At 52.2% G+C, this 18,676-nt stretch overlaps 2 protein-coding genes across 4 annotated transcripts; one reads left to right on the forward strand and one right to left on the reverse strand.

Annotated features, from left to right (window-relative positions):
- Positions 1–207: 207 nt before the first annotated feature.
- Positions 208–4,263, reverse strand: SLC35G6 (solute carrier family 35 member G6; the record flags this gene model as incomplete). The annotated part of the gene is made up of 2 exons (XM_081269942.1): positions 208–2,245; positions 3,883–4,263. The coding sequence occupies 2 exons, from the start codon at positions 4,261–4,263 to the stop codon at positions 1,220–1,222; spliced, it is 1,407 nt and encodes a 468-aa protein (XP_081126068.1). The 3' UTR covers positions 208–1,219.
- On the forward strand, positions 1,932–18,493 carry ZBTB4 (zinc finger and BTB domain containing 4). 3 transcript variants are annotated; one of them, XM_081272444.1, is made up of 4 exons: positions 1,932–2,062; positions 11,744–11,814; positions 12,256–13,346; positions 13,976–18,493. In XM_081272444.1, exons 3-4 carry the CDS (start codon positions 12,265–12,267, stop codon positions 15,912–15,914), a joined length of 3,021 nt encoding a protein of 1,006 aa, XP_081128570.1. In that variant the 5' UTR covers positions 1,932–2,062; positions 11,744–11,814; positions 12,256–12,264; the 3' UTR covers positions 15,915–18,493. The 3 variants fall into 3 exon arrangements, with proteins under 3 accessions (XP_081128570.1, XP_081128568.1, XP_081128569.1); XM_081272442.1 differs by lacking the exon at positions 1,932–2,062 and adding an exon at positions 4,072–4,272; XM_081272443.1 differs by lacking the exon at positions 1,932–2,062 and adding an exon at positions 11,010–11,182.
- The last annotated feature ends 183 nt before the right edge of the window (positions 18,494–18,676 follow it).

An 18,676-nucleotide genomic window follows, 5' to 3' on the forward strand; every position in this document is an offset into this window, starting at 1 on the left:
CTTTTGAAATGACAGGGGGAGGGCAATTTTCCTAATCCCACCCCCTCCCCTCTCTGCTCCCTCTTGCACTGAGGTTTGAAGGATCGAGGACAAAATTAGGCCTTTTTAATTCTACTTTGGAGTATGGTTTCATCTTCAGCAAAAGTCTCTCATTAATATCCCCCCCATCGGGAAAATGGTCTGTTCCGCGGATCGGTAATGGAGGCGGGGCCGGTCGGGTCCTCCAGAGTAGGTTCCCGGAGGAGTGCTGGGTCCGTCCTTGATCATGAATATGCAATTTCTCGTTGAATATGCATGAACAGATCAAGATGGCGAGTTCAATCGTTTGTCCGGAAGTAGGCAGTATTTGTCGAGCGGCTTTCAGCAATGAGTGGGCATCTCCTGGTCTCTAATCGAGCGCTGAATTCAGCTTTGGTGCTGGATCCTCGGCCTGAGCCGTTCGAGGAGGCCTCAGCTCAGAGGCCTGCTCCGGAAGGAGGCTAGCAACTGTCTGGGAGAGATCACGGGACCGCAACAATCCGGGAAAAGCAGATTAGCCATGGGGCGGAACACGAAAATCCTAGGGGATTTGGCGGGGGGTTGGGTAGGGGGGAGTGTCAAGGAATCTGAACATTAGGAAATCCTCCACTTTATAGAATATTTCAGAAATAAGATTGGGGGGGCGGGGATCCCAAAGGGATTCTCCAATAAGAGAGGTTTAGGACTTCCACCCTCCCTCCAAAGCAGAGATGACACCGACTGCATAGCCACATTCAGAATGATCCTTGTTTGATGTCAGTGTCACGTCACCACCCTGGGAGGGGGGCACAACCACGAGGAAAGGAAACCATCTCCTAAGGAAAAAGGCACACTCCCCTCCCCCAGTGCAGCTGCTGGCTCTGTCTGTTAGCCTGAATGCCCGCTGCTGGCACACTTCTGCCCCAATGCTCTTCTCTGCTGCAGTGGGGAATCCTCCCGGTGGCCCACAGCCAGCCTGCATCAGCCCCTTGGATCTGAGACCTTACTCCTTATAGTTGTGCCCTGATTCACAGGACCTAGCCTTGACTCCATATCCCTTGGTCCCCAGGCTTGTTCCAGATCTTCCGAATATCCCTCTCCACCTTTGACTCTGAGGGGTGTCCCTCTCCCACACCAGTTGTTCTCCAGTCACTTGTTTGCCCATGTTTGTATTCCAGTCTTTCCTCCTATTTACCCCTGTCCCCCCCCAACCCCCAGGCTCTCAAGTTTGATGGCATTCCTCCACCTGCCCTTCCCTCTCACAGCTGAGGTTCTGGGCAGTGATGATGGCAATGCTGCCCAACACGACCCCTGCCCCCATGATGTCAGAAGGTGCCACAGTTTCATAGAGGACATAATACTGCAGCATCAGGGCCACTACCACCTCAGAGTGCAGGACAGCGCACACCAGGGCAGGGTGGGCCTTGGTGACTGCATAGCTCACACACACAAAGGAGACCAAAGCAAGGATCCCCACTGCTCCCACACAGCTCCAACTCAGAGGGTCATTGGGTAGCACAGGGGTCTGTAGCAGAAAGAGGCCTGGCACAGAGCCCAAAAGCCCCACCAATCCAAATAGGAAGGCCACTGTTGGTAGGCAGGAGGGGAAGTGCAGGGAGCGGTAGACCAGAAGCCCCAGTGATAGAGCCAGACCTCCTAGGAAAGCCAGCACATAGCCTAGGGCAGTGTAGAGGCCTGTGGTCCCCTCCTGCAGTGTCCCTAGTCCAGGTCCCACAATGATGATTAATCCCAAGGTGCTACCCAACAGGCCACACCAGTCGTAGCCACTGAGACCCTGACTCTCAAGGCAGAGGGCGAGGAGAGCGGAGCACACGGTAGAAGAACCTTTACGAACAGTGGCAGCATTGCCAGCAGGCACCACTTGAACCGCACTGTAGGCACATCCGATGCTGAGGACGTTGAGCAGAGCATGGAGGAAGGCCCGGCCCCGGACATCAGGAGGTCCCAGCAGTGGGTCACCACGCAGCTTAAGTAGCAGGGCAATGGGGAGGTGGAAGAGGCATCGACCGATGAGCAACTCCAGCGAAGGCAAGTGGGAAGCCTGGTAAGCCATGCGGGAGAAGGGGCCTACGAAGCCAGCAGGCAGACCCCCACCCAGCAAGGCAACAAGCAGGCCCTTGGTTGCATCCGAGGGCCAGCAGCGCTGGTTCGAGGGGAGGTTGGGCGGAGTGGAGGCCGGCGATGGCTGGGTGAAGTCCGGCAGGTTGAAGTAGGGGTGACTGCCAGCCTGTTAGGGAGAAAAGAGCTCGAAAATGAGGGCAATCACAGCCCAAGGTGAATGCCAGGCTGGGGTCTGGGACCCTGCAGAACTCAAAGGACATAAAAGATCCTGAAAAATAGATGTAGTGGTACAATGTGGGCCTTTAGCATCTAAAGCAGGAAGTCGGGAGTGAGTGGTGCAGGAGTATGAGTATCCTGTTTTTCTGGGTAGTTCAGTCTTGAGAGGAGAAAAAGAAGGACCCAGGGATGCTCTGTTGATTTGAGAAAGTGGAGGTAGCTTCTGATGCTGTGTAGATGCTGTGTATCTGTGTGATGTCACAAGCTCCAGGGACATGTGGGTACATCATTATGAGTTCATTTTTATGTGTCTCTAGGACCACTGGCAAGTTTTAGGGGAGAAGAAGGGAAGTTACCAGGAGCAGAATGTTGTATTCTCTATGCCCCTTATGCCCTCTGGCCCTTATACTCACCATCTTTCCTTGGACTTCCTCCTCTCCTCCTGGCTCAGGGGGCCTGAGCCCCTCAGAGCTCCAGCCATTGTGACCTGGTTGGAGTGGGGGTGGAGTTCTTCTCTGGAACCTTCCTGGAGTGGGGTGGGGCTATCTTCTCATGAATTCCAATTCTGCTTGTTTCATCTTTGTTTCCATGACTCCAAAGTGTGTCTGATTCCCTCTCTCTCTCTTTTTGTATGTGTGGTACTAGGGATTGAACTCCGGGACTCTCTACCACTGAGCTACATCCCCAGCCCTTTTTATTTTTTATTTTGAGAAAATGTCTTCCTAAGTTGCCAAGGCTGTCCTTGAACTTCCAATCCTCCTGCCTCAATCTCCCAGGTCCCTCAGATTACAGGCATGAGCCCCTGCACCCAGCTTTTCTCTATTTATTGTTGTTGTTCTGGAGATTTAACCCAGGGCACTCTACCACTAAGCTACACCCCCAGATTTTTAGTCTTTCTTAAAAATTTGAGTCAGGGTCTCACTAAATTACCTAGGTTAGCTTCAAACATGTAATTCTTCTGCCCCAGCCTCCCAAGATGTTGTTATTACAGGCATGTAATTTCTCCTTGAATGGCTCTGTGATACTTCTTTGGCTTTAGATTCATTTGTTTATTTGTCTTGCTTTGTTTCACAAAGATTTTAAGGAGAGGAGCTCTGAGGTCTGTCTGACTCCTCTCTCCTGAGTTCTTTCCAGAACCAGGGAGGAGTCTCTGGGATTGCCCCTCTGGAGTTTCAGGAATGTGTTTCTTCTGTGTGTGCTTTTTCTACCTGGTGTTTTGATGGTGCTGTCCAAGGAGGCCCACACCAGGGCCTCTGCATTCATGCACAAAGTATATCGATGTGGATATTTCCACTAGTGGAGACAAAGTACAAAGCTGTGCATTCATCTGCACTGGTGGTCACTGATGTGTGCTTGTTTTGTGTGGCTTGGGGTTTTCCTTGTCACGGGCCTGGTGGCGTACCTTGAGCATTTCTGGTGTGTCTAAGGCATGTGGGTCTGCCATGTTGTATATATATGGCCCAGAGAGTGTGTGTACACTATTAGGCGATTAGATTGCACCCCTTAGTGAAGGGCGTGATGGGGAAAAGGCAGAGTGGGGGTGTCCCTTCCCAGGGAGTGGGTGGCTGTGTGTCCCTGCAGGGACACTGCAGCCCGGCCCGCGCCGGGCCGAGTGTTCATCCTCCCGGTGGCCCGGCGCCGCGCGTTTCCCTGCGCGCGATCGGCCGGGCGAAGGCCGTCGTACATTGGAGCCTTGTGTCGGTGTCTGCTGCGCTGCGCCGGCCTCCTCTCGGCGGCGGCGGCGGCGCTGGGGGGGGACTGTTTCCGGGGGTGGGGGTGGAGGTAGGACCGGGGCGGGGGGGAGCCGATGATGTCAGCGGCGGCGGCGGCGGCGGGGCCGGGCCGGGGCCGGGCGCTGGGGGGGGCCAGGGCCGGAGCCGGAGCCGGAGCCGGAGCTGGAGGCGGGCGAAACCGGAGCGGCCGGGGGCGGCCACGGTGATGAGCCGGGCCTGGCGGACGCGGCGCCATCGCAGTCAGGTGGGCCCCGAGGCGAACCGGGCAGGGCCAGGGCGGACCGGAGCCAACTGCCGGGCCCCCTCCCCGCTGCCCGGCGCCGTGGGGGCCCTAGCCGCGCCCCGAGCCGCCACCGCTCCCCTTTGGAGTTGACCTGGGGGCTCAGGGGTCGGGGACTGAGCCTGGCCCCGCCCCCGGGCGCGCACGGCGCTGGGGGGCGACTAAGGGGGCCCTGGTATGGCGTCCGAGGGAGCGGTGGACTGGGGACGCGATTGCCCCAGGCTGTGGAAGGGGCCGTACTCACTCCCCCTTTGAAGGGTTAATTCTGCAGCCTAAAGTCCCCCTCCCCGCGGGGGGCAGGTTGGGGGTGGGGTGGGGCGGGTGTGAGCCCAGGCAAGCGCTGCAAGCTGCTGGGAGGGTGATGGCGTAGGAGCCAGGCAGAGAGGGGGAGGGGTGGGCCTCTGAGCGCCCCAGAGTTGGGGTGTGCGGGGTGCGCGGGGTGCGCAGTGTGAGCAGGAGCACTGGATCCGCCGCGCCGTCGGGGCAGGGTTGTGGCTGTGAGTCTTGGAGATTGTGTCTCCTTCAGTGTTGTGGGGCAAGGTAAACCACTCTGGGGCACCACCGTTTGCTCCTCTGGCAGTCAGGGGCCCAGGTTGGGCCCTGCCTGGGCCATAGAGATAGAAGGCCCGGAGGGGTGTTCAGTGCTGTGGGGCAGAATTACTTACAAGATGTGGCCCTATGGCTTTGGGTGACAGATGGGCATTCTAAGCAGGGTACAATACGCTGAGTGCGGAGTTTGTTTGTTGTGAGGTTGTATGTATATTTTCCATTAGCCTGTGTTTTCTTGCACGTATGTCTTGTGCTGCACATATGAACTGTTTATGCTTGCTTGTTCTCTGCATAGCTGGCATGGTGTACTTCTTATGGAAGGCTCCTGAATGCAGGGTGTATGTGCCCATTTGGAAGGGGCAGTTGTGTACCTTTGAGTTAAGGTATCACATCTGGGTGTCGTTTCTGTGGTCCTGCCAAGGTGTGGTCCACTTGTGGTGAGGACAGACTGATGGATGGGTTTGTGTGTTTGTACGGAGTGAGTTGCATGGGGGCCACACATCTAGAACTCAGATCCCATGTATCACAAGGGGATTGATTAAACCCCAGGGTGTGTCTCTGGTTCCTGTGGGTCAGCTGGCATTGGTGTGAAAGGTTCTGGGTGGGATGTGCAAGTTGTGTTTATGGCATCATGGGCAGCCAAGCAAAAGGAAGGTTGTGTGTTTGCAACATTCTCTGCGGGATTCTTTTGTGACGTTGTTTGTGGGAGCCTGTCCGAGCTGTTGGGCTGGGAGGCAAGCTGGTCAGAAAACACTTGTGGGGAGGGAGGTGGCGTGACAAGGACAATGTGGGCCTCAAACCCAAGAGACCAGCCGCAAGCTGTGTGTGAGTGCCTACCTTCTATATGCTTAAGTGGGGGTGTGGGGCTGCAGAGGAGCTGTTATGGGAAGACAGGGAGATAAATATGGGGCAGACCAAGGGCAGCAGGCAGGAGGCATGGGTGTTGTCAAGGTGGCACATCTCTTGTAGGGTCTGTGTGCTTGCCGCTCACCCAGCCTGTCAGGGTCACCGAGAGGAGAGTCCTGGCGCCTGCAAGGGAAGTGAGCTTAGACAGTGTGGCTCCTTGGCCATGTTTATGTAAAGACCGGGTGTGACTTTTGTCACTAAAATGGAAAAAAGAAACATGAAGTTTTCAGTCTCCTCCTCCTACTTTGCCCTCTCCCTCTCTCTGCCCCCCTTGCGGGTATCTGTGACGCACACTGGGCCCTACTCTTGTGACTGGAGGAAGGTGGAAGGGCCTTGAACGGAATTTGCTCACTAGGCAGATTCCTTAGAACAGGTTTTCCTCACCTTTGGGGCCTGGGCCTTCTGTAGGGGCATGTGTATGCACATGGATGCATGCTCCAGTTGTGCATGACACTGTGTACTTCTCTTGGCCTGCGGGAGGGCATATATATGTGGAGGAAGGAGAGCTTTGTGGCTGGATCCTTCAGTCTGGGGATGGGGAGGGGGCTGGCTGCTGTGTGAAGCCTGTGGGACAGGTGCAAAACAGAAGCCCTGCACTGGAAATAAAGAGTTCTGTGGCTCTGTGACTTACTGGCACTTTGCCTAAGTGAGCCTCAGTTCCACATCTGTAAAACCGCCCTAATTATGTGTTCTACCTACCACTGACCTGGGAAACAGACCTGGACTGTTAGCTTCAGTTTGTGGGCTGTGCCTGTGCCAGGTCCTGTCGGCCCTCTGTCAGCACTGAGAATCCCCTTCCGGTTTCACTAATAGCAATGGCTGTAAACACTTGGTCAACACTGAGTATTGGACACCATTCTTGGTGCCTTTTCTTACTGTGCTCATTTAGTCCTCACAGTAGGTACTCTGATTACCTCCCTTTTTCAGGTAAGGCAATTGAGGCCCAGAGAAGTTAGTAATTTGTCCAAAGTCATTTAGTTAATAAAAGTTAAAACTATATTTGAACCCAAGCAGTCAAGTTCCAGATCCTGTGTTCTTAATTGCTGTGCTCTGATGCCTTCCTGGAGTATTCAGTGGACCTCTCTGCACGCACACACGCACGCACACACACATACACTTCTCCTCAGTTTCAGCATCTCACCAGGAAAGCAGTATGCTTAGGTAGCACTCTCAGGAATCCCAGCCCAGAGCTTGAGACCCTAAAGATCTGCTACTATATAACATGGGTGCTGGCCAGAGGGGCACAAAATGTTAGTAAGTCAGAGGAAAGAAAGGTTGTCCTTGCCCTGTGGGTCATAGAGGGCCAAAAAAAAAAAGATAGTACATTTGATCTTAACATTTTGGAGGAATGTTGAGAAGAAATTACTGAGAGGGCATTGCTGGCAGGAGACTCAGCAGAGGCAAAAGCACAGAGGTGTGGAATATGTGGAGGTTGGAGAGCATACTGGGTGTTTAAAGAGAGAATAACACAGGCAAGATTAAGGGGAGCTTGGAGCTAGACCAGAGCCCTTGAGTACTTGGTGGAGGAGTTTGAACTTCATTCTTAAGTCAGTGGGGACTATAGACAGTTTTTGAACCTAGCTGTGTTAGTACCTGAACTGCCAGTAGGAACACTGCCTCCCATGGGAAGGAAGCTGGATGGGAAAGGTGAGCCTAAAGAGGGAAAGCTGGGAGGCCTTGGCCTTGGACCATGTAAGTGTTAACAAGGACCTGTTTGGGGGCCAGAGGCGGGTTGAGAGAAAACTTGCAAAGCCATTCCCAAGCTCAGCCGCAGTTTCAGCCAGACTTGGTGACTGCTGGATTTGGGAGCGAGGGAAAGGGTGGAGTCAGACATGACACATTTAGCACTTAGCACGTGAGACCTTGTGTGGTGATTTATGTAACCAGCTGGCCTGCCGTAGGCCCCTTCAGGACAGGATCCAGCAGAATGACAGATGCATAGATTTAACATCTGGGGTCTGCCCAGCCTGAATTCAAATCTTGACTCTGCTATTTTCAAGCTGTGTGACCTTGATCAAGGTATATCCCTCTCTGGTTCCTCTTCTATAAAATTGGGATAATATAAAGAGAATATAAATACCTATTTGGGGTGACTATTTCAAGGATATGATTAAAGGAGGCAATGCATGTAAAGCCCCTGGAAGCTTATCAGGAAAATTGTGCATGTATTAGTAGTGGTCAAGTTATAATCATCATTCCCAGCTCCTACCTGACTCAGTTTGGCACTGAGGGTGGCTTCTTCCTGAGGATAGACAGACTTGAAGCAGACTTTGAGGGCAAGTTCATTTATCAGAATTGTATGTGTGTGTGTGTGTTACTGGGGATTGAACTCAGGGCCCCACACATGGTAGACAAACACTCTACCACTGAATGGCACACCCAGCTCTTAAAATTTTTTTAACCCCTTTCATTGTGTGCTAGACACTGTGCTTAGGCCTGGAGATATTACAGTGAACAAAGCAGACAAAAATTCCTATTGTTGCCAGCCTTGAAGTCTATATTCTAGAGATAAATGAGCAATGTGTTTTACTAAGTTCCAAGAAGAAAAATAAAGGAGTTTAGGAAGATATGAAGTTTGGGGGGTGGGGGTAGGCCAGGGAAGGCCCCTGGGTAAGGGGACTTTTTGAATCAAAACTGAAGTATGAGATTATCTGGAGAAAAGAACATTCCATGCAGAGGGAACAAGAGGTGGAGCATATCTGGTGGCCATGCCCAGATCCCTGTCACAGTGGCACCTCTGGGGTCACACAAGCAGTCAAGAGTAGAGAAATGGTAAGAATAAGAAACTTAAAACCCGAGAGTCACCATCTTACCTTGAAGCCCAATTTCTGCCTCTTTTTTTTTTTTTTTTTTTTTTCACCATTTCCCCCCACCAACTTCCAGGGCTGAGTTTCAAGACAAGGCACAGACTACTTTGGTATCCACAGGAAATTGATTCCAGGGCTCATCACAGATATGACATCCTTGGATGCTCAAGTCCCTTCATAAAATGGCATAATATTTGTATCTAACCTATGTATATTTTAAATTATCTCTACATATAATATATAACACCATGTAAATGCTATGTAAGTAGTCACTATACTGTACTTAGGGAACAATGATAAGAAAAATAAAGTCTGTACACATAGTTTTTTTTTTCCTGAATATTTTCAATCCTCTGTTGGTTGAATCTGCCACTTACTAATTCATTTAATCTTTTCAACAACCCCACAAGTGGGAGCTATTAATCATCTTTGCCTTATAGTTAAGGAAACTTAGATATAGAGAGTTGAATGACTTATGCAGGATCACATAGGTAGTGTCTTCTCCACCCCCGCTCCCCGACCCATAAACCCTTGCAGGACAGTGGCCAGCAATGAGGCAGTTGAACTCAGGAAAGCTGAATCCAAACCCCAGCTTGGATTCAGCTTTCCTGAGTTAGCCTGTTAGCAACAAGACCAGGAGCAGGGGGGCTGAGGCTAGAAAATATTCTTAGCATGCACAAGGCCCTGGTTCAATCCCTAGCACTGCCAAAAACCAGAGGCAAATCACTGCATCACTATATTTCCTGGACCTGAAATGAGTTTAAGTGTTGAAATTCTCTACACTGTGGTCATTTTGGATATTGATATGATGCAGATAAAATCTTTGGCACTATATTTTGCACATAAGTATTTATAAATGGCAGCTACAAAGACCATAATGACTGCAATTCTAGATGATCTCTAAGGGCCAGTCCAGCTTTGAGCCTCTGTGGTTTTAAGAAGCCCTAACAGGCCTTGTCCAAGTGTCAAGGCAGTCAGCATACAGCTGCTTGTCTGCAGGCACCAAGCCTCCCATGGATGGTTGTGCAGGTGAGCAGGGCTGGCCATGGGTGAATGGGGATTGGAATTAAACTCTGACTTCTGCTCACCTAGAAGAAGGGGACACAAACACTCCAGGTGGACTAGTGGCATCCCAGTAGGAGTTGTAAACATGTCCTTCATCATGGTGTAGAGAAGTCATCAGGAACACTGACTTTGAAGCCAAGTTTCCTGGGATCAGTTCCCAGCCCAGCTACTGGTCGTATATCTACTTGGGCAAATTACACAGTACATCTGAGCCTCTGTCGCCTTAAAATGAATAAGCTGTCTGCCACCTTTCTGGGTAGCAATGAGAAGCAAATGAAATAATGGAATAAAGTGCTGACTCTTGGGGTCCCAGTGGGCTGGGGGCTATCATGGAAGTTGGAAGTCTAATCACAGCCCATGGATTCCCTAGGATTCCCAACCTATTCACAGCATGAACAGAGTTCCTGGTCTGTGCCTGGCAGTCAGGATTGTCAAAATTTTTGAATAGGGGCTAGGGTTATAACTCAGTGGTAGAGCGCTGCCTAGCATGTGTGAGGCTATTCCAAAAGGAATAGCAGGCAACCCAAATGCACTGCATAAAAATAAAGAAATAAAGGTTAAAAATAAAAAAAAAAACAACTTTTGAATATCACCTCTGTTTACCCACCTTCCTTCTTGTTCAGGAGAGGAATCAGAGCTGGCTTTTGCAGGAAAATTTAAGATACTGTGGGGAGAAGGCCTTTAAGTCCAGATGGCATGGGTAGTAAATGGGAAAAGAACATTTTGTGGAGGTTGGGGATTGCATGAGGAACTCCTGATGCAGGCCACACATGGGTATGTGTGATGTGGACAGGGCACTCAGAAGGATGCCACCCTATCCCACTATCCAAGAGGCCAGAGTTCCCAGGCTGCCTGGAGGGCAGATAAGAGAGACCTTTCAGGTCAACAGGTCTAAATCTATGGACAAGTCCCACTTGTTATTCCCAGCTCTGTATGACTTTGGATAAGGCACTGAAACTCAGATATTCAAGTAAAAGATGAGAATTCAAGGCCCTAAACTGCCCACGGGGGTGGGGAAGCAGCTGAGTTGCTATCTGAGCTAGCAACTACCAAACTTGCTTTTGGGTTCCTGCTATTCCTTTTGGTGGAGGCTTCTGGCAAGAGATGAAGTAGAGGGGTCTTATTTCCCCTGCTTTTTAAGCCCAAATCCCTAGGCCAACAGGTCTCATGAGAAGTGGGACCCAAGGCTCCCCACTCTTGGTCTGGTGGCCTTTGCAGTGCCCTTTACAGACTGTCAGTGGTCTTTAGAGGTCACCTGGTACCCTAGCCAGAAACCCCTTCTAAGATTTATAGGGCTGGAAGCATGTGAGGAGGCCATCTCCTAATTTGAATACCTAGTAGCTTGGTCTAATAAGGAAGCTTACATAGACTAGGCCTGGTGGTGTGGTGCAAACCTGTAATCCCAGCAACTCGGAAGACTGAGGCAGGAGGATCACAGGCTCAAGACCAGTCTCAGAGCTGGGTGTGGTGGCACACACCTGTAATCCCAGTGGATCAGGAGGCTGAGACAGGAGGATCATGAGTTTAAAGCCAGCCTCAGCAACTTGGTGAGACTCTGTCTTAAAATAATATATAAAATGGGCTGGAAATGTGGCTCAGTGGTTTAAATTACCCCTGCTTAAATCCCTGGTACCCCCCCCCAAAAAAATTACACAAATATATTTTAATATGTAAATGTACCAATTGTGATAAAAGACAACATTCAAATCTTTGATTTCCTTTGAGCCCCAAGGTTGGACCAAAGGGACTTGAAAGTGATCTGACAGGCTTTCCTGAACCTATGGGGTTGGACTGTGCTGCTGTATTGTATAGAAGTGAACTGGGAATATGTGAATTATCTTGTTTCTGTACTTCCATGGGCCCAGCAGAAAAAGCCTCTCCGATAATCTTTGTGACCTTGTAGGTTTGACTGGATGAGGCTAAACAAATAACCTGACAGAGGTTCCCGGGAGGAATCAGGGTCTGCAGAGCAGTGCAGATATCCTTTCTGACCCTGACCACTGTACCAATGCCCACTCCCTAAAATCCTTCATTCCAGTTCTTGTCCTGAGGACCCTTTCCTGCCTCCTGCTCTCAGTTCTCCTGACATGGTTTCTGTTTCTCCACAGAAGGAAGAGGCTGGGCAGAAGGGACTCACTGAGCCACCCCCCAGTCCGCTCCATGCTGGCTGTGCTCTCAGGTGAGAGGGTACCAAGAGGACTATATCTAGGAAAAATTAAACCTAGGGTAGCATGCCTGCAAGGGCACCCATTTTGTCCAGGCTGGAGAGTTCTGGGAAATGATTGGCAGTAGTTGTGGGAGCTTCCTTATCTTTCCAATGAGAGAGGTTTCCATTGCTTACCTGCTAGTCTGTGACTTTCGAAGTCATAGACTTCTTGACCTTTAGGATGACCTATGGTATATCTGGCCTCTCTTTTAGCCCTAGATATTAGAAATACTGGTCTTGAACATTGGTTAGACTTGGGTGGCTGAGTGTTAACTTCTGTGACCTGAAGTTACTCAATCTTCTACTAATTTTTGACCAGCCTGACCCCTTCTCAGTTCACTTCCCTGGTCTTAGAGGCCTCTGCCCTCTGCACAGCCTCTGAGACTCTCCCTGGCCTCTTTTCCCCATGTCTAGGCTGGCGCCATGCCCCCACCTGCAGAGGTGACGGACCCATCCCATGCCCCCGCCGTCTTGCGCCAGCTCAATGAGCAGCGGCTCCGTGGCCTCTTCTGTGACGTCACCCTCATAGCCGGAGACACCAAGTTCCCCGCTCACCGCAGCGTCCTGGCTGCCTCTAGTCCCTTCTTCAGAGAGGCCCTGCTAGCTTCAGCCCCACTGCCCCTCCCACCAGTTACTGGGGTCTCAGCTCCCAATCCTGCAACCACCACAGCTGCCTCTTCTTCCTCTTCCTCCTCCTCTTCCTCCTCTTCCTCCTCCTCTTCTTCTTCTTCCTCTTCCCCCTCTTCTCCCCCTCCAGCCTCTCCCTCTGCTTTATCCCCACCCCGGGTCCTTGAGCTTCCAGGCGTCCCAGCAGCTGCCTTCTCTGATGTCCTCAACTTCATCTATAGTGCCCGGCTTGCACTCCCTGGTGGTGGAGGGGACGGGGCAGCTGTGGCAGAGATTGGAGCTCTGGGGCGGCGTCTGGGCATTTCCCGCCTGCAGGGCCTTGGGGAGGGAGGCGATGCATGGGTACCTCCCACCCCAGCCCCCATGGCCACCTCACAGCCTGAAGAGGACAGTTTCAGGTCTGGGCCGAGGCCAGATGGAGAATGGGAGGGTGACAGGGCTGATGCTCAGGCCCCTGACTCACAGCCCCCGCTGCCACGTCGGCCCCTCCCTTGCCCACGATGTGGGAAAAGCTTCATCCATCCCAAGCGGCTACAGACCCATGAGGCCCAGTGTCGACGAGGGGCCAGCACTCGGGGGTCTGCAGGGCTGGGAGCTGGGGGCTCTGGCCCTGGTGGTCCTGCAGGAGTGGATGCCTCAGCCCTACCCCCACCAGTGGGCTTTCGAGGTGGCCCTGAGCACGTGGTGAAGGTGGTGGGTGGCCATGTGCTATACGTGTGCGCAGCCTGCGAGCGTTCCTACGTGACCCTGTCCAGCCTGAAGCGGCACAGCAATGTGCATTCGTGGCGGAGGAAGTACCCCTGCCGCTACTGTGAGAAGGTGTTTGCCCTGGCTGAGTACCGCACCAAACACGAGGTGTGGCATACTGGGGAGCGCAGGTGAGTGGTCTGGGTCCAGGAGTGGAGGGTTGGGATGGAGGGCCCAGGGTCAGCACTCAGAGGCCTTGGACAAGGGAGGGAAGGTGTAGAGGGCGGGGTCTAGAAAGTCATCCTGAATCTGGTCTACTTATGCCCTGGCCTCTGTTCACTGGCACTCACTCACTGCCCACACCCACCCCCAGCCTCTTCCTTAACAGCATCTTGCCTGCCTGTGTCCTGGGTTGGCACTGTGGGGAAGGCCAGGAAGTAAAGAATGAATTGCCTTTACAGAGGGGACACACAAAGGCGTGTTCACCAGTACTTATAATACTCAGAACAATGCCGGGTAGTTCCATAGCATGTCCTTGTTCTTAAGTCATTTCCTAATTCTGTTATTTGTGCTTCAGAAGGCTTTGTGAGTTAGGATGTATGATTATTCCCAGTTCACAGATTGAACAGTTGAGGCTAGGAGTGGTACCCCTCAGGAGACTGGCAGGGTGAAGCAAAGCAGCATCAAGGGAGGGTGAAAATATGGCTGGGGGAGTTATAGGTTTGAGGGCTGCAGAGGACATGGAAACTGAGACCCTGGCTTCAGGGCCCCTGACTCAAGTGGCTCTGTTCCTGCCCTGTTCCCTGCTGTCCTGGCCCAGGTACCAGTGCATCTTCTGCTGGGAGACCTTTGTCACCTATTATAACCTGAAGACCCACCAGCGAGCCTTCCATGGCATAAGCCCGGGCCTCCTAGCCAGTGAGAAGACACCCAATGGAGGCTACAAGCCCAAGCTCAATACCCTGAAGCTGTACCGCCTGCTCCCCATGCGGGCAGCCAAGCGGCCCTACAAGACCTACAGCCAGGGAGCCCCTGAGGCCCCCCTTTCTCCAAGCCTCCACACACCGGCCCCTGTGGCAATGCCAGCTAGCTCCCCACCGGGACCCCCACCTGCCCCAGAGCCTGGCCCACCACCCTCTGTCATCACCTTTGCTCACCCAGCTCCTTCTGTCATTGTCCATGGGAGCAGCAGCAGTGGTGGTGCAGGGAGTGGGTCAGCCACCACAGGAGGGTCCCAGGCTGCCTCAGTAATCACTTACACTGCTCCCCCAAGGCCCCCTAAGAAACGAGAGTACCCACCTCCTCCCCCTGAGCCCGCAGTAACACCCACCAGCCCGGCCACCACCTTGGTCAGCCCAGCCACAGCTGCAGGGCCAGCTACAGCTGCAGAGGAGGCCAAGAGCCGGAATCCACGGGCTGGGAGGACTCTGACTTATACAGCCAAGCCAGTGGGTGGGGTTGGTGGGGGTGGGGGTCCCCCCACAGGGCCTGGCCGGGGCCCCTCTCAGCTTCAGGCTCCACCTCCACTGTGTCAGATCACTGTGCGAATTGGGGAAGAGGCCATTGTCAAGCGCCGCATCTCAGAAACTGACCTTCGTCCTGGAGAGCTGAGTGGAGAGGAGATGGAGGAGAGCGAGGAGGAGGATGAAGAGGATGAGGAGGACGAGGACGAGGAGGATGATGAGGAATCAAAGGCTGGTGGGGAGGACCAGCTCTGGAGGCCCTACTATTCATACAAGCCTAAGCGCAAGGCCGGAGCTGCCAATGGTGGTGGTGGTGGAGGTAGTGGGATAACCAGAGGACGACGGCCACCACGCTGGAGGCAAAAGCTAGAACGGAGGGGCTGGGAGGAGAGCCCCACAGTGGAAAGCCCAGTAGGGCGTGTCCGTGGTGAGCGGAGGCACCGCTGTGGGGACTGTGCCCAGACCTTTGCCACCCTGAGGAAGCTGCGAAAGCACCAGGAGGCCCACAGTGGGGGCTCCCACAGCTCTCGGGCTGGACGGAGGCCTTCCACCCGCTTCACCTGTCCCCACTGCTCAAAGGTGTGCAAAACGGCAGCTGCCCTGAGCCGCCATGGACAGAGGCATGCTGCTGAGCGGCCCGGAGGCACTCCCACACCTGTCATTGCCTATTCTAAGGGCAGCACTGGCACCAGGCCTGGGGATGTCAAAGAAGAGGCCCCACAGGAGATGCAAGTGTCCTCATCAAGTGGGGAGGCAGGTGGTGGGAATGCTGCTGCTGAGGAAGCTTCTGAGATGGCCTCACTCCAGGACCCTGTCATCTCAGGGGGTGAGGAGCCCCCGGTAGCAGGAGGGGGCAGCTATGCATATCCCCCTGTGCAGGAATTTCCACTGGCTCTGATAGGGAGTGGCCGGGAACCAAGTGGAGGCAGAGGAAAACCTGGGAGTGAGGGGCTAGTGGGTGTTTCGGAAGGGGACCAGATAGAGGGGATGGGGGCTGCCAAAGTCACCTTCTACCCTGAGCCCTATCCGCTTGTCTATGGCCCCCAGCTCCTTGCTGCCTACCCTTACAACTTCAGCAACTTGGCTGCTCTCCCAGTTGCTCTCAACATGGTCCTACCTGATGAAAAAGGTGGGGGAGCCCTTCCTTTCCTACCAGGGGTCTTTGGCTACGCAGTGAATCCTCAAGCACCTACTCCCCCAACTCCGCCTCCCCCAACTCTTCCTCCATCAGTTCCCCCTAAGGGAGAAGGGGAAAGGGCAGGGGTTGAGAGAAACCAGAAGGGAGATGTGGGGTGAGCTCTAGGGCCAGACCCCCCTTTCACCAGATGCCACCCTCCCTGAATCCCCTACCACTACCAGCTCCCTGGCTTCCTTGCCCTAGGGGTCCCGCCACACTCTTGTGCAGGGACTTGGGGGCCCCTGGAGCTCAGGAGTCAGGCTGCTTTGTGTGAGATTGTAGTTTTCCCATCTCTTGGGAAGGGATCTTTGGTGGTTCCCCTCTCAATCTTCCTCCAGGGAATGGCCCCATGAGGGGCAGGGCCAGCTCCCATCCCTTCTCCAGCCCTTGGGGCAACTGAGCAATATACTTATTTGAATTTCTACTCATGGCCCCCACCAGCTCTGAATGTCTAACCTGCTCCCCTAATTCGTAAACCTAGGGGGAAACCATCTCTCTCACTTAATGATCCCCACCTCGCTCTGAAGCTTTCTCTAAGTCCTTCCCCAGATGCTTCCTAGAACATTCCATTCTTTGTGGCCCAGGGCCTGGACCAGACCATTGTGATACCTGACTCACCTGCCTCGGAGCATGGCTTTGGATTCCGTTCTTCCCAAGGGTGGGTCTCTCTATCCCTATTTCCTTCACATTGAGATGCCATGCCTTCCTTGGCTTCCATGCCTTTGGATCTTCCATGCTCCTTCCCATACTCCTAGGCTTTGGAGGTGGCCTCGCCCAATCCAGGTCAAGGAGGTAGTGACAGGACAGCTTAACCCTCTGTTCCATGGCTGAGTACTCTTCCAACCCAGGCCAGGGAAATCTTGGCCCTATTTTGACCCTCAAATCCAGTGAGCTCCAGATTCTTCCAAGGCAAAAGAGGTGAAGCGATCACACCTCTTCATGTCTTTTCATATGGCCTCTTCTGGGCTAAATCAGATTTGGGGGTCAGGAGGAGAGAGCTCCATATGGAATGGAGAAAGGAATCTACTTTCTCCCAGTTTTTCCCCTTTCCTGATGGTTTCTCCCAGACTAGACCAAATAGCCAGAAAAACGATGGGGGTTGGATGGGTGGGTAAGCCCAAGATTTGCACATGACCTTCCATCCTTACCTTTCCCCCCATTTTCCCTAGTGTTGCTCTCACCAATCACTCCAGATGGTTTTGGGGGAACCATCCTACTTTCCTGGTGGGCTTTGGGGTATCCCCACCAACTTTCCCTATAAAAGAGCACCTTACACCCCATCTTTGACTCAGTTCCCCACACCCAAAGATCCCAGCCTAGGGATGGGGTACAGGGACCTTAAATAGTCCCTAATCCCTAATTTGCACTAGTTAACCCTGGTCAGGGGTCGCTATATTTCCTTCCAGTGGGGGAGAAGACTGAAATGTTTGTTTCTAAAGCTCTTTGAAAACAGGGCCTCCCTGCTCTGTGATTGGAAGAACATTTCTCTCTCTCCCCACCTTCCCCCTCCCCCAGAAAAAAAACAGCTCACAAGGGGAGAACCAGTATGGGGAAGCAGATTTGATAAATGGGAATTAGAGGAGTGTAGTTTAAAAATGGGGAAAAGTTGCTATCAAGAAAGCAGCTTTTCTCTCAGCTACTGTTTTTTTGGGCCAAGATGGCTGCCCTCTCGGCAACTGCCTAGAGGGCAAGATCATGGCTTTTAGAGGGAGATGAATCTGGAGAGCGCCAGGATCATCCTCCTGCCCCCTTTCCCTCCCAGCCTATAGGAAGCGGGAGGTGTTGGACAGGCTCCCTGAATGTTAACTGGGGAGGAGTCACTCCTTCTTTCCTCCTCTGTCTCTTTGCACTTTTCTTGGTCTTGGCCACAGTCTGAGTGAAGAATTTCCTACTGAATGTACCAAGTTCCAATTTTTAACGGGAAGAACATTTGAAACAGGGAAAAATGCAAAAAAAAAAAAAAAAAAATCACTAAAAATTCCCACAAATCATTTCTGGCACTTTAGAAAAACTGCAAAAAAATACATAATAAAGAATAAATATATATATCTACACACAAATTATATATATCTATATATACAGCGGAACCACAAGAGAGACTGAGGAAGGCCTGGAGGCAGGGGACAGATGTGATGACAGCCCCCCTGTACCCTTCACCCACACTCCTCTGAGGCAAACAGGCACAGGAGAATGGAAGGGGTTGAGGATGGACCGGGGAATTTGAATTTCAGAATAGGTCAAAATTCCAAAACCCATGGATATTGGAAGAATTGAGATTGTAAAGGTTTTTTTTCTTTTTTTGAAATGTGTAAGGAAAATAGCTTACAGAATTTGGTGGTTCTGGGCAATGAATGAGATTGTGGCAAAGTGGAGATTAAAATATATGTATTTGAGTGGGAGAATTTGAATATTGAGTTTCAGATGTTGGAAATTAGGGATTTTGCAATTTTGTCATTTGAAAATGATCGAGTTTTGTCAGTTTTTGCCCTCTTTCCCCATGTTCCCTGGGAAAAAGGTGATGATAGAATGGGAAGGCCACCGGTTCTGTGCCACAGCACGTAAGATTTAGAATTCTACAGACTCTAGCTCTATATGTAGTGAGGACCCAGATTTAGAGAAACTGACCAATATTTATCTCCGCATTTGTGTGTGTGTCCAACTCTCTAGGCCAATAAACCAACAAGACAAATGAACTGTGCTCCACAGTGGGATGCCAGGTGCAGTTATTTGTGTGGCTGGTGGGTTTGGGGGAAAGGGACATATTTTCCTTGTCCCACAGGGGTCCTTACATTAGAAGTTGTAGCCCTATTCTCTCTCTTACGACAACAGCTTTCAGCAATTGAGTAGGTAGGTGTGAGGCTTGTTGACTCTAGGTGCTTCT

The sequence above is a fragment of the Spermophilus citellus genome (assembly GCF_964194105.1).
Source record: "Spermophilus citellus genome assembly, chromosome: 17".
NCBI lineage: Eukaryota > Metazoa > Chordata > Mammalia > Rodentia > Sciuridae > Spermophilus > Spermophilus citellus.

Excerpts from the sequence above, each read along its gene's own strand:
- ZBTB4 (XM_081272444.1), top strand. The coding sequence starts at position 12,265 with ATGCCCCCACCTGCAGAGGTGACGGACCCATCCCATGCCCCCGCCGTC. Across the intron at positions 13,347-13,975 it reads TGGCATACTGGGGAGCGCAG|GTACCAGTGCATCTTCTGCT; the intron begins GTGAGTGGTCTG and ends GTCCTGGCCCAG.